The 12786-nt window shown below is 53.6% G+C and overlaps 5 protein-coding genes across 5 annotated transcripts; 1 reads left to right on the forward strand and 4 right to left on the reverse strand.

Moving 5' to 3' along the window:
* Positions 1–259: 259 nt before the first annotated feature.
* WHR41_08961 (uncharacterized protein) lies at positions 260–1027 on the reverse strand (the record flags this gene model as incomplete). The annotated part of the gene is made up of 1 exon (XM_069377565.1): positions 260–1027. The coding sequence occupies one exon, from the start codon at positions 1025–1027 to the stop codon at positions 260–262; it is 768 nt and encodes a 255-aa protein (XP_069225438.1).
* Positions 1028–1801: 774 nt separating this feature from the next.
* On the reverse strand, positions 1802–3604 carry BNA5-2 (Kynureninase 2). Its single transcript, XM_069377566.1, has 3 exons — positions 2886–3604; positions 2382–2829; positions 1802–2324 (listed from the first exon to the last, which is right to left on the reverse strand). Exons 1-3 carry the CDS (start codon positions 3417–3419, stop codon positions 1843–1845), a joined length of 1464 nt encoding a protein of 487 aa, XP_069225441.1. The 5' UTR covers positions 3420–3604; the 3' UTR covers positions 1802–1842.
* A 321-nt stretch (positions 3605–3925) lies between these two features.
* Positions 3926–6004, forward strand: WHR41_08963 (uncharacterized protein; the record flags this gene model as incomplete). Its single annotated transcript, XM_069377567.1, has 2 exons — positions 3926–4234; positions 4291–6004. The coding sequence occupies 2 exons, from the start codon at positions 3926–3928 to the stop codon at positions 5239–5241; spliced, it is 1260 nt and encodes a 419-aa protein (XP_069225440.1). The 3' UTR covers positions 5242–6004.
* A 1684-nt stretch (positions 6005–7688) lies between these two features.
* WHR41_08964 (uncharacterized protein) lies at positions 7689–9305 on the reverse strand. The gene is made up of 3 exons (XM_069377568.1): positions 9101–9305; positions 7962–9044; positions 7689–7887 (listed from the first exon to the last, which is right to left on the reverse strand). The coding sequence occupies exons 1-2, from the start codon at positions 9174–9176 to the stop codon at positions 8521–8523; spliced, it is 600 nt and encodes a 199-aa protein (XP_069225435.1). The 5' UTR covers positions 9177–9305; the 3' UTR covers positions 7689–7887; positions 7962–8520.
* Positions 9306–9499: 194 nt separating this feature from the next.
* Positions 9500–12590, reverse strand: WHR41_08965 (uncharacterized protein). Its single transcript, XM_069377569.1, has 2 exons — positions 11608–12590; positions 9500–11556 (listed from the first exon to the last, which is right to left on the reverse strand). The coding sequence occupies exons 1-2, from the start codon at positions 12069–12071 to the stop codon at positions 9828–9830; spliced, it is 2193 nt and encodes a 730-aa protein (XP_069225434.1). The 5' UTR covers positions 12072–12590; the 3' UTR covers positions 9500–9827.
* Between the last annotated feature and the right edge of the window lie 196 nt (positions 12591–12786).

Here is a 12786-nt window from a genome sequence, read left to right on the forward strand (position 1 = left end):
GCATTTTCACAGATATTAATGCTCAAGCTTGGTGACAAAGCAGCTGTGCCGTAGGCGAATGATCTGGCAATCGGTTGTGTCAATAAAGGTTGGTGATTAATGAGGGTCATAAATTGAGCAATGAGAACAGGTGATTTTATGATGCAGTAATTGGTATTATGCAATATGTGTTTGCTATTATACAATAAACATCAGAGCATAACTCATTCTTCGTTAAAACCCATTCCGAGAGCGCCTTCCATTGCGACGTGATGTGCAGTTACTCGATGTCGATCTTCCTGAGAGCCGGGGCCGGGGCTTTCGGGACGACAATGGAAAGGATGCCGTCCTTCAGACTAGCCTTGACGGCTTCTTGGTCGACACGCTGCGGGAATGAGAACGAGCGTGCGAATGATCCCACCGACCGCTCTGAGAACCAGTAGTTGGGAGCATCATCTTGCTGTGCTTGGGCAACTTCCTGAGATTGAGCTGCAGGCGCTTCCGAAGCGGCGGGCGTCTCGGCAGGTGTTGCGTCTGGGTTGGCGCCGGAGGCGGTGGCCTCGTCCTCGACGGAGGCCTTGTGGTAGTTGGTGGAGCTAGCGACGCTCTCAGTCTCGGCAGCGTCGGCTAGCTTCTGCTGCTCAGCCGGAGACTCGATAGAGGCTGGGCGGCGACCCTCTTCCCTCACAGATTCGGTACGGCCACGGATAGAAAGGGTGGTTGGGTCGGTGAACTCGATGTTGATGTCTTTCTGGGCGATTCCGGGAAGCTCGCCGTGAAGTTCGTAGGCGTCTTTGCTCTCCTTCATGTCAAAGCGTGGCTGGAAGGTTCGCATGGAGTTCGTGAAGGACGGGCCAGCGCGGCTAGCCATTACATTGGCATAGTCGTCCAAGAGGCGAAACAAGCCGGAGTCACCCCTGGAGAACAGAGGTGACAACTCGTGAGCGGCGAAGCGTGGGAAGAATGCCATGTTGCGTGCTTGAGTTGGGATGGTCTTGCTGATGCGGCAGACTTGAGGCGTCGTGTTGTGGATGCGGTAGATCTGCATATGAGCGCTTTGATGATTCGTCTTGTTGTGATGATGAGACTGTAAGAGATGGCTCAGAGCACTTCTTTATACCTACCTGGCAGCCTACGTCGAACATGCTAGCAATTACCAGCTGTCTCTTGCTTACTCTCGTGATCACACTCACGATATGGCAAAGAAGTTGCTAGAGTGTGGCAATGATCCGGGAGCATCCACGGTAATTTCTGGCAGTCACTGGTAAGGACTAGGTACGTCTGACCAACATGTTTGTATGTAGCCTTCTAGAAGCTTCGAGGCTTTTCCAAAGAGCGGCGGGTGAAGGGTGACAGCTTGGGTCACGTGGCTCTTCACATGCTGATGGGAGAGTGGCCGTTCTAGCAGGGTATGGTGCCTTGTGTATGGATGAGGGCGCTGCTTGCCGCCGTCCGGGCTTTGGGTTACTCGCAGCCAGAGGGTGGAGCGCAAGGATGAGGCGAAGAAGCGATATGGTGGACTTGACCAATCGGGTAGACCCGCCGCTAGCTCCGGGACGCCAAGAGTCACAAGAGTCCCAACAATCACTGCCCACGACCTGGTAGATGAGCATCGCAGGTAACCAACTGCTGGCCTGAAGGATATCACCGGACTATTAGGCCCTCCAAGCAGTAGTTGTAGATGGATGGTCTAGGGACGATGGTCGCACGCCACTTCTCTGTACTCCTTCTGAAAGTTGAGAGATCGAAGACGGACCTCTTGACTTGTGGGATTCAGCGCGTCACAGGTCTTTCAAACACGAAGAGGAACTGCCTTTGGGCATAGCGGGTCAATTTTTCCTTGGTCACATTGCATGGTCGCTTCTACAGCCTCGCCTCCACCTCATGACTGGCAGTCTCACTCGGCTGAGATCTCTGAGTGCCTAGCCGAACAGCCTCCTCGAAAGTCTGCATGAACCGACACACATCGCCGAAAGTGTTGTACAAAGGCACAGGAGCAACACGGATGCACCCAGGCTTCCTCTTGTCGCAAATGATGCCAGCCGCTTCGAGCGACTTGCTGACTTCTTCCATCACCTCCTCGCGGAGCAGGACACTCAGTTGCGTTCCACGTTGCAGTGGGTCTGACGGTGTGATGATCTCGAACGGATAGCTGCCGTCGAATGTCCGCTCCGCGATCTGGTTCAGCAGGTGCTCAGCATACGCTGTGAGTAGGAGTGATTTGGACCTCAGGTCTTTCATCGACGTCTGCTCGAAGACGGAAAGCGAAGCTGACAGGCAGGTGAGGTCGACAATTGAAGGATTGGACAGCTGGAAGCCCTGCGCTCCGGGGGTAGGTCTGAATTCTGGCAGGTCGTCAGCTAACCAAGGCTGAATGAGAAGGGACGTGCGGTGAGACTTACTGTTGTCCATCAAGAAGCGAGAGGACTTCTCATGGCCATACCAGCCCTTCAGAGCCTTGTTCTTCGCGCTGTCGCCGTGCTTCTCGTGCACGAAAGCACCCGCAATCGCACCAGCGCCAGCGTTCATGTACTTGTAAGTACACCAGCAGGCGAAGTCTACATCCCAGTCGTGCAGCTTCAATTCAACATTACCGGCCGCGTGAGCGAGATCCCAGCCGATGGTTACACCCCGAGAGTGAGCGTGCTTGGTGATGGTGGGGATATCCAATAGCTGGCCGCTATAGTACTGGATTCCAGGAAGGAGGATCAGAGCCAGCTCGTCGGCATGTTGGTCGATGAGCGACAAAATCTTGGTGGTTGAGATAATGTAGCCCTCATCCGGTTCCACCTTCAGCATACAGTCCGCAGGACTGAGGCCGCGAGATTCGATTTGAGACTCGATCGCGTACTATTGCCGGGGTCAGCACAACCTACCATTTTCTGACAGATGCTGGGGATACTCACGTAGTCGCTGGGAAATGGTCGCCACTCCAACATGATCTTGTTCTTCTTGCCCACCGGCTTGTAGAAAGCGGTCATCATCAGGTGCAGGTTGACGGTCAGCGTGTTCATGACCACAATCTCCTCAGGCGCGGCGCCAACAATGTCCGCTGATTTCCTCGCACACTCCGCCGCCATGTCTTGGTAAGGCACCAGAGGCGAGTCCTCCAGCTGCGTGAAATGGCCGCCTACAGCGATGGACCCCCATGTCTGCAGGTAGGCTCCGAGGTATTCTGATACAGCCTTCGGTTGAAGGCCGAGCGAGTTGCCGCAGAAGTAGATGCTTTCATCGGATGGGCTGGACGCGGTGGCTCGCGTCTGCTCATTTTCGGCCAGACCTTTCCTTTTAAGCTGAGCTTTTGTGGGAACTACGAATTGGTCTCTGAAGGTCTTGGTGGAGTTGTCTAGTGATTGGGCAAAGTCCAGTGATTGTGTGTTCTCCGGCCACTCTACCACACCACCGTTGCGCAGGAGGCTGATCGCATGCTGTGTGTCCATTGTGGCGTGTGTGAAGTCAAGAATATGTCGTTAACCGGCAAACGAAGAGGGGAGGCGGCATGCACTGAATATATGCAAGGGATCGGACCGGAAGCTCTATCAACGTTTGCTGATCCGTTTGCTACAGCTGCATCCGACGCGAGAGAACCCAAGAGCACATCGGGATCAGGTACCCACATTTTTCGCGAGTCAAAGTATTGTTGGCTCACGTAATTAAATTCTCTAGAGCAACAGCCTATTGGCGAATAGTGGTACCGCACCCAAGCCGGCTTTCTGCAGGTGATTGTCACCTTCCCGATGCGACAAATTCACTCCACATCCGACGCCCCTTCCGCTTCCGTCGGAGCTTCACAAACTTCCGATGCTAAGCAATCCGACAGTGCTGAACAGAAGATGCGAGATGTGGTCAATTTACAATCGATACATATAACCTAATTGGATGCCATTTAGGACGAAAGTACGCTTTCACACGTCGTTTTCTTTTTTTCAGCGACATAGCATCAACCATGAGTCCGCACAAAGTCGATCTTCTTCCTTCATCGTTGGCTCTTGCCTCCTATGGCATCTCTGAGAATGGTTTTCTTCCAGCAGAGCCTCCTCTACAACAGCTGCCTAATGCCTACTATCACCCTTGGGAACGTATCATCAGCCGACTCCCTGAGCTTCTCCGAGCAGGCCTGGTACGAGTACAAGTCGATGCGTTGCCGGTCCTCGACACAGTCCATCTGCACAACGAGGCCGACTTCCAGAGAGCGTATTCGATGCTTGCAGTTATAGCACAAGCGTACATTTGGCAAGGTCCCGAACCTTCGCAGGTAAGTCGAACGCGATCAGAACACCCTTCCGCTGAATCGATGCTAATGATCGCCAGCGTCTCCCTCCATCAATTTGCGTGCCTTTTTTGGAAGCAGCAAAGCGTTTAGAGGTCGTTCCGATTGCGACGTACGCTGCACTTAATCTCTGGAACTGGAGGCTTATACAAGATGGCACCGACCTGAAAGAGCCCGACAACATGGAAGCCCTGCACACCTTGACGGGCACTGACGATGAGTCTTGGTTCTTCATCATCTCTAACGCCATGGAAGCGAGAGCTGGGCCGATTATCCAAAGAAGTTTGGCGGCCATTGAGGCAGTTGGCCGGGACGAATCTGCAACTGTCGTTGATACCTTGAGATACTTCCGCCAACGGATCGACGAGATTGGCCAGCTGCTAGAGCGAATGGATGAGCGCTGCAGGCCACAGACGTTCTATCACGAGATCCGCCCGTTCCTCGCTGGTAGCATGAATATGGAGGGAGCCGGCCTGCCGAATGGCGTCTTTTACGATGAGGGTAACGGCAAGGGAACCTGGCACAAGTACAGAGGCGGGAGCAACGGCCAGAGCTCACTGCTGCAATTCTTCGACGCTGTCCTTGGAGTTAAGCATGAGAGATGTGGCGGCTTTCACTCCGAAATGCGAGAGTATATGCCAGGACCACACGCCAGATTCCTGCGCGATGTCGAAGCTATCGCCAACATTCGCGACTATGTTGACTGCCATCAGAAGAACTCGGATCTGGTCACTGCATACAACGAGGCCGTTGCGAGTTTAAGTGGCTTCCGCGACAAGCACATTCAGCTCGTGACAAGATACATCATCTTGCCAAGCAGGAAGGGCAAGCCGCAGCAGCAATCTGATCGCAAAAATCTGGCTACATCGTCGACTGCGCTCGTTGCCGGGAAGCACTCTGTTCAAGAGCTAGTCGGTACCGGAGGGACGAAGCTGATTCCTTTCTTGGGCACATCGCGTGACGAGACTAGAGAAGCAGCAGTTGTACGATGAGACCCGTGAAGGAGCACGTAATCTTTTACCGCCTAAAAGCCATACCCAGGTAACCGCAAGCGGCTATTCGTGGGTAGGCTGCGCCGGCACTAGATGGTTGATACACCGTTTATGTCGTACATTGGGAAAAGCGGTATGTCCGCCAAAGACCCATCGATCGTTTGTCGGCCCGGTTGCAGGAAATCTTGCAATCCCTCGTCGTTCTCGTTCTGCCAGGGTAGGGCGAAGAAATCGGCGTCATACATATTCCAGTCAAAGCCAGCATCGGGGGGTTGTTGATCTTGGTTTGGTGGCACGGAGGAGAAACTTGGCTCTCCCCTTCCAGCAGCTAACAATTCCGGTGAGGATGCCCTTCGACTTGTATCGGGCGGGATGAGGCCGAATAGTTGAGACGACGCTTGCTTTCGCTGGGAGCGCAGGTCAAGCTCTCGTTTTCGCGCCCGTTCAGTGGTAGTCTTCAGCAGCGTCTGTACGATCAGAACATACTGCCGTGCATGCGGGTCTACCTGAGCGAAATATTCGAGGCAATTAATGGAGGCTCTGCAGTTTTCTTCGAACGATAAGCCTGACCTTCCAAGAACGCCGACTGCAAGGACCAGCGACGTAGTAAAAAGCCAGGATCTGAATAACGTTAGCTAGAAGAGACCTCGTGATGGCAGAAACAATCACTTACACTACGAGTGGCATCCTTCGTGGCATTTTTCCTGTATCTATAACACTCTGTAAGGTATCGACAAATGCTACGGCAGCGTCAAGTGCAGCATCCGCGAATTTGGCCTTTTCCACGTAGTCGTCTCTTGCTCCAGATGCCCTCATTGATGTTCCCAAATACTCGTAGACCTCGTATATTAGGAAAGGCCTGGTCAAAAGCATGATGCCATAGTAGTAAGAGCACAGTACTTGACAAGCACCTACGATTACTTCTCGCGTATGTGTGTCGGTAATTGATCCAGTAGCTACATCAGTCAACGAGCGAAGCCAATGTGATGCCCATGTCTTGAGTTGGTGAGACACGAAGTTTGCGATTCTGAGAGAGATGCGCTTTCGCGAATAGACTTCCACGACGACGCGTTCAATGATCATGAACATCTGCACGCTCGCATCCAGAACGTCAAGAGTCCCATTGTTGGTGGCAGATTTGTATTTGACCGTGCAGTCCACGTCCGACGTAGATGGCGGGCGTCCCAACATGGTGCTTATGAGCATATCTACTGCTCGGAGGCTTTTCCAGAGGCGATCTCTCACAGCATGCGTACCCGCCCCGAACGAAGCGTTCACGACGGTTCGGTGAAGGCCGATGGCATAGGCAGTGCGAGCAGCCAGAGAGAAATAGAGATATGCGCCGTTCGGTTGAAAAGCTCTCATCATGTACACCGCGACCAACGCAAAGCCTTGAACGGTCGCCACGTTCATGCTATCGGTCAATTTCGTCAGCAAGAGGTCTCTTGCGTGCTTGAACCAAGCTTCCGCTTTTGGCTCATCCTTCTCTTGCACACCAATTGCAAGCACCAAGTAGTAGACTGCGGTCGACGCGTCATTGATTCGAGTCGATGTGCCAGCAGCCCAGCGTTTGACATCCTCAAGGAGTTGTTTGCTGTCAGACAGATGAACGAGCCCACTTGTAGCAACCAAGTATTCAGTAACAAGTGCTTCGACTTCGTCCAAACGTACTCTCGAATCGATGCGTCTTGATCCACCAACAGTCTCCGGCGGCGCAACCTCGATAAAAGAGTCTCTAGTTGCTTGCGCCAGAAACCCGTCCTGATCCGTCTCGGATGCGACGAGGTGTCTTACGGTCTGCAGAAATGAGATAGGCGCACAGTCTCCGATGAATATCACTTTGCCTTGGGCATCACGTAGCAGGCGTGCTTCCAACGGCACGTCGGTACCCTCGTGATGATCATCCCGGCTGATAGCAGGCGAAGTCGAAGGTCTGAGCTCGGTGTGATGTACTTCTGATCGCCTGCTATGATCATCATTTGCTGCAGTGCGTGAGATCATTGGTGTTGCTTCACTCGCAGCATTGCCTATACTGCTGCGACGCGGCGTGTTGTTCGCCGATTGTGTCTGTCGGGGTTTCGGGCCCGAGAATGTACAAGAGTCGCTCCGGCCCTTGCGCGTGCAGTACGAACAAGGCAGTTCGCCATCACATTTGACCTTGCGTGCTTTGCAAAGATCGCACGCTGCCGAAACGCGGTCGACGCGGCGTCGTTTCTCCGATCGAGCGATATCCATGACAAGTCCTAGCAGCAAGGAAGCACGACGCGTGTGTCGGAAGGTGAACGGAAGCGAGACGGATGGGCTTTGCAATTTTCGGAACTTGGTTCCGTCGTCAATGGACAAGGTTTCTTGGCGCGAGGACTGGCTCAACCCGGCTTATCTGGATACGAATGATACGTACTCCATACGTATGTGCAGGCATCGACATCGTTATGTGGAGTATGAGATTTGATCATGAGAGGAAATTGATAGATGTATCTGATAGCTGAAAGACGCTCGTGGGGCGGAAATGGTGTGACTCAAATCCGAGTGACTGCGCAGAATGGCAATCTGGCTGCTTCCTCCGGATGAGAGGCTCTTTCATGGGGACCAAGGTCTCGATCTATTTCTTGTCGGCAGCAAAAGAGGTCGGATGCAATCTTGGCTCTGCCGTGATTCGAACACGGGTTAGCACGAACGTGGTCATCTGATTGCTCAGATGAAAATAGTGCTGTGATTACCTCTACACCACAGATCCTTGTAGATGCGCATAACCGTATGTCTCGGCTGATGTCTTAAGAACGCAGCGATTTGAGACGAAGATTCATCAAGCCTTTACGTCACAGGTTCTCCCTGGCACCGAAGCAATGCTGTGTAGGTTGAATGCTCCCGGCGGTGCTGTGGCCGTTGTCATGGCTGAGCGACAGCCGATGCTCGGCACCATTTGGTTTATCTCGAGTCTGGATGCGAGATGGACCACCGTACTGAGAGCAACAATAAGTCCGGGAGGCGTTGCTTTGACAGCTGATGGGTGACCGACGTCCGCACGTTCGACGTGTGTATATCTGCCGGAGGACGCGGCACATTGTGATACGGAGTGGTGTCCGTCTGGAAGATGTCGGTAGAATCTTCCTGATTAACCAGCATGAGACGATCGTGATGGACGGTGTACTTGTCGCAAAACGAGGCAAGAAACAATCCCAGCATAGTCCCGGAAGAGAGGAGCCACAGTTTCATGTGGGGGACACAGGGGTGGGTAGAGTAGAAATCAGCTCGAAGACCTTGGCCCTTTCGAGCATTTCAGAAGATCCCCATTTTCTGACCCCATCCATCTCCCTTCGGATTGACCAGTACCTGAAACGGAAACGGATTCGCCTCGTTGGTCGTAATGGGTGGGATGTATCCTCGGTCCGCATTAACCACCTGCAGCACCCGCATCGCAGTCTCCTGCAAACCCGTCTCCATCCTCCTCCTGTTGCGCGCCGCTTCAGGCTCGCTCCTTGCGCCCGTCACAGAAACGTTCAGCACCCAGACCTCCCACACCGCCTCCTCGTCCGCCTTCGCGATAAACCAGCCGCTCTTCTTGCGCTTCTTCTCGAGGAACTGCACGACGATCAAGCCATGGGCGGGTTTTGAGGCGTGGTACTGGGGCGAGATTGGAGCGGTGGTGGTGTCGAGGGCGCGCAGTAGGGCTGTCGTACGGGTCTCGATCGTGTGCTCGATGTCGTCTTCGGTCACGTAAGGAAGGGTGGTGTCGAGGACGTCGTGGGTAGTTGGCAGGACGGGAGTGAACAGGCGGTGGAAGAAGATGGTATGGAGGATGCCTACCCTTGCGATCAACGCGTTGCAACAGAGTAAGGCGCCAGACAGTGATTGCTACCTTTAACGACGTCTTTGACGTTGGTCCGGTCGGCAGATATGTCGAGGACTATCTCTGGTGGGCGGCGAGCTTCCATGGTCACGATGGCGCTGAGTGATACGGTTCTATTGGAATAGAAATGTTCCTGCAGTGGAACGGCTCGAAGAAAACATGCAGTGTTCCTTGGCCGAGAGGGTGACTGTTGTGTATTCGTGCAGGCGATGGTGGTTGACCGATAAGAGAGGGGCACCCGATAGCATGACGCGACCGGTTCAACGGCCGACGCAGCCCGAGGCACCCGATGGTCAGCAGACGGCGTCACATCGTCCGGATGAGATAAACGCAAACAAGCAATTCCGTAATATATAATTCGATTCGGGAAGTAAACGACCTCTGATGGTTTCACATTGCTCAAACCAATTTTCAAAGAATTCCTTTACATTATCTGGGTATCTCAAATTTATGCACAGCACTCAAAGTCTGACAAGAATCAGCCGGACATGCACACAAACACGCCCCTTCACAAACCGCAAACCCATAGCCTGTCCTTTCGGCAGCACTAGGATTGGCAGATGCTGAGGTAGAAACAGACAGCCGAGAGGAAGAAAGATGTAGAATGCCAACAGCGCCTCCAAGTGCCTGCACCAGAGGCCTGAGACCGTAAGGTCATATCATTCGTTTTCGCATATGCCTCGTTTCGGGAAGGACGATCTAAGCTCTCGCTTCGTGATCGTTTATCAGGCCCGTTTCACGACACGCGCGGACGTTTGTCAGGCGTGCCCTGCTCGTCACCGGCAGGTGAAGTCCCACCGCTACTGACGCTCTCGACCCTGCCGCCGCCGTCGACTGGGTGCTCAGGTTGGAGCATGTTTTCACCTGTTTGGCCGTTATCGATCGGAAAATTGTTCGTGTTGACTCCTTGATTGTTTGAGTTTCCGAAGTCCCAATCGATCTGGCCGTCATCGTTGTCGAAGTTGAAATTTAGGTCGTTGTTGTCGTTGTCGAAGTTGATGAAATTGTTCGGATCAAAGTCGCCTGGTGCACCAGTAGGATCGAAGAAGCCACCTCCTTCGTTCGCGTCAGCGATGCCAGGGATGGTACCAGTCGGGCTCAGAGGCTGCAGTCTGCGGCTCAATTCGTGGACCTTGTTGTCCTGAGTTTTCTGCATGTTCGTCAAGATCTCGAGCTGTTTCTGCGTCTCCCTGAACTGATTCATATCAGGCATCGCCGGCGGGTTAGGCGAGACCAGGGCATTGTTGTTCGAGCCACCTTGCGAATTTGATATCATCGCAAGCATGTCCTCACGCTGTTGAGGTGTGAGCGGGGAGTTGCCGTTAGCTGTTTGGTAGTGGTCAAGCGCTGAGTTGAAGTCGAAGGATGGTGCTGCCGTATTGGGTGAAGACGCATTGGTGGCATTAACACTGTTGATGAGGCTCATCATCTGGTCTGACTCTGGCGCTTGCGTCATGTCTGGTGTAGAGGCTTCGTTCTTAACTTGCGGACTCACCGAAGCCGCAAGTGGCTGAGAGCTTGTCGCACGTGAATGTCCAGCTCTAGTGACACGGTCTCCATTCATGGGACTGGCGGATGTCCTTGCAGAGCTGGGGGCTATGCGAGCGGGTGCTGATTGCTGTTGGTTCTGTGTAGGAGATGTTGCCGCAGGAGCAGGAAGAAGAAGCTGCGGCCGTTTAAACCGCTGCATCTGATTGTTCATCTCGGGACCAGATTCAGTGAAGTCTTCGACAACGCTGCCCTGTTGTTGCTGATTGTTTTGCTGGGTCATGTTGCTGAACATGTTGACCAGGTTTTGGCCAGCTTGCCCCTCCATTGATCGGTTATAGAATGTTGCCAAGAATGTGAGGATTGCATTGATAGAATTTTCGTGTCTGTCGTGGAGCGCTTGGAACGCCGTGGCTTGTCGGTAAAAAGCGTCGTTCTGTTGTTTGAGCTGGGTGATCATGTCGGAGATGTACTTTTGGTGCTGTTGTAGCTTCTGCAGCTCTCGACGGACTGCGGACATTTCGTTCCGCGGCAGAGGCGCGAGTTCCGATGTTGAGCCAGCGATCCCCAACTCTCCTGGCGGCCTGTTTTCGGGGACAGGCGAGAAAGAGCGCTCGTCGTCGCTGTCATCGTTTTTGATGGTGTCATCTCGCTTTCTTTTGGTGCCGGACTTGCTTGCTGGCTTTTGGATGAGCCACAGTAGATCGGGGCGATTGCGCCGAAAATATGGGTGTGAATACATGCTCGGAGGCTTCACGCCTTTCCGAGCTTTCTCAGATTGCCGCAGGGATCCATCAGTAATGTTCACGGTCTTGTGGAAGCCGTACATGTTGAGTTGGCGAACGAAAGAAGCATAGTTGTTGTGCTTGAAGAGCTCCGGGATCAGAGTACGAGCGAATTCGTCTTCGTCAAGCACTATGAAAGACCGGCCGTCGTCTGACCAGCGAATGAGGCTTGTATTTCCGCTGTCGAGAAAACTGGTATCATAGTCAGTAGCTGTTCAAGACATTGTCTTTATCTCCTCTTACCTGCTCAGTTTCTGCACAAAGGGCGGAATCTGCTTTCGCTTTCCTTGCGCATCTCTTTTCGCCATTGCCACCCGCCTTTCGAGGTCCGCCTCGTTCTCCTCATCGTTTTGACCGCTCATATTGTTGTACCCTCCATTCCATTGCTCCTGTTGGGGAGGTACCTGGGGCGCAAGTTGGTGATTCCGCGCGCGGCGGACTAGATCCGTCGAAGGCGCAACCGGCGCCAGATTGCTGCCATAGGTCGGTGCCTGCGATGCGTTTATGCCAGCGGCAAACGCATTGGTGTCGTCTGGAAGAGGGTCTTGAAAAGACTGGTCAATGGGGTACTGCGTGAAGTCGAAGTTGCCGAAGTCGGCATTTTGCGGTATTTGAGAGTAGTCGAAGACGTTTTGCGCGCCAGGTTGCGGCATCATAGGCGACGCACCGGGTGCGGCTCGTTTTCTATTGGAAGGAGTGCGCTGCATTCTTGGTCGTTGCCTGTGGGCAACTGGAAGGCGAGCGGGATGAAAGCAGAAGGCACTGCTTTTTCGAGGGGCGCGCAAGGTCTTGGAGCACTGCTGGAGAAAATATGGGTGATGAACCGAGTTGGAAACTTGGGCGCGAGAAAAGGTGATATAGGTGGTGCTGACAGACACAGACCACGCGATTTGTGCGGTCACAGGTCAGATGGAAGACCAGGCTGCCAATGCGCTGGCGACGTGGATGCGCATTCACCAGTGGTACATTGCGCGCGTGCGCAGAAGAGCAGTCAGAGAGACAATGTCAGGCAGACCGTTGTCCGTTCAGTTCTGCCTGTGACGCGGGTGAAGCTTCGGAAGGTGGTTGTGAAGGTGAGAGTCGGTGGTATGCGATATGCGATATGCGACGGGCTGGGCGGTGAGAGGACGGGAGCAGATTCGCGCGTGCGCGTGCAGTTTTGTTGTCGGATCGATGCGAGGCTTCCAGAGGCCGCGATGGCCAGCGAAGTGCACGTATGACACAGACGAGGCTCGTTCGTGCCCGAGGCCTCTGTCTTTGCTCACTTTTGCGTAAAGCCCGTAAAGCCGCCAAGACTGCCATCTCCGTCTGGGGATGGGCATCAGCCCTACGATGACGACGTTGCCTGCTGCCTGCCGACGCCGATCAGACACTTCTCCTTTACTTCACTTCGAATACGTGCTGATGTAATGCAATGAACAT

The sequence above is a fragment of the Cladosporium halotolerans genome, assembly GCF_011745625.1.
Source record: "Cladosporium halotolerans strain TM138-S3 chromosome Unknown Sca53, whole genome shotgun sequence".
Lineage (NCBI taxonomy): Eukaryota > Fungi > Ascomycota > Dothideomycetes > Cladosporiales > Cladosporiaceae > Cladosporium > Cladosporium halotolerans.

Coding starts and splice junctions, on each gene's coding strand:
- WHR41_08965 (XM_069377569.1), bottom strand. CDS start 12,071: ATGCAGCGCACTCCTTCCAATAGAAAACGAGCCGCACCCGGTGCGTCG. Junction 11,557..11,607: donor TTTGTGCAGAAACTGAGCAG/GTAAGAGGAGAT, acceptor CTATGATACCAG/TTTTCTCGACAGCGGAAATA.
- WHR41_08964 (XM_069377568.1), bottom strand. CDS start 9,176: ATGGAAGCTCGCCGCCCACCAGAGATAGTCCTCGACATATCTGCCGAC. Junction 9,045..9,100: donor CGTCAAAGACGTCGTTAAAG/GTAGCAATCACT, acceptor TCGCAAGGGTAG/GCATCCTCCATACCATCTTC.
- BNA5-2 (XM_069377566.1), bottom strand. CDS start 3,419: ATGGACACACAGCATGCGATCAGCCTCCTGCGCAACGGTGGTGTGGTA. Junction 2,830..2,885: donor GACCATTTCCCAGCGACTAC/GTGAGTATCCCC, acceptor CCCCGGCAATAG/TACGCGATCGAGTCTCAAAT. Junction 2,325..2,381: donor TCGCTTCTTGATGGACAACA/GTAAGTCTCACC, acceptor ACGACCTGCCAG/AATTCAGACCTACCCCCGGA.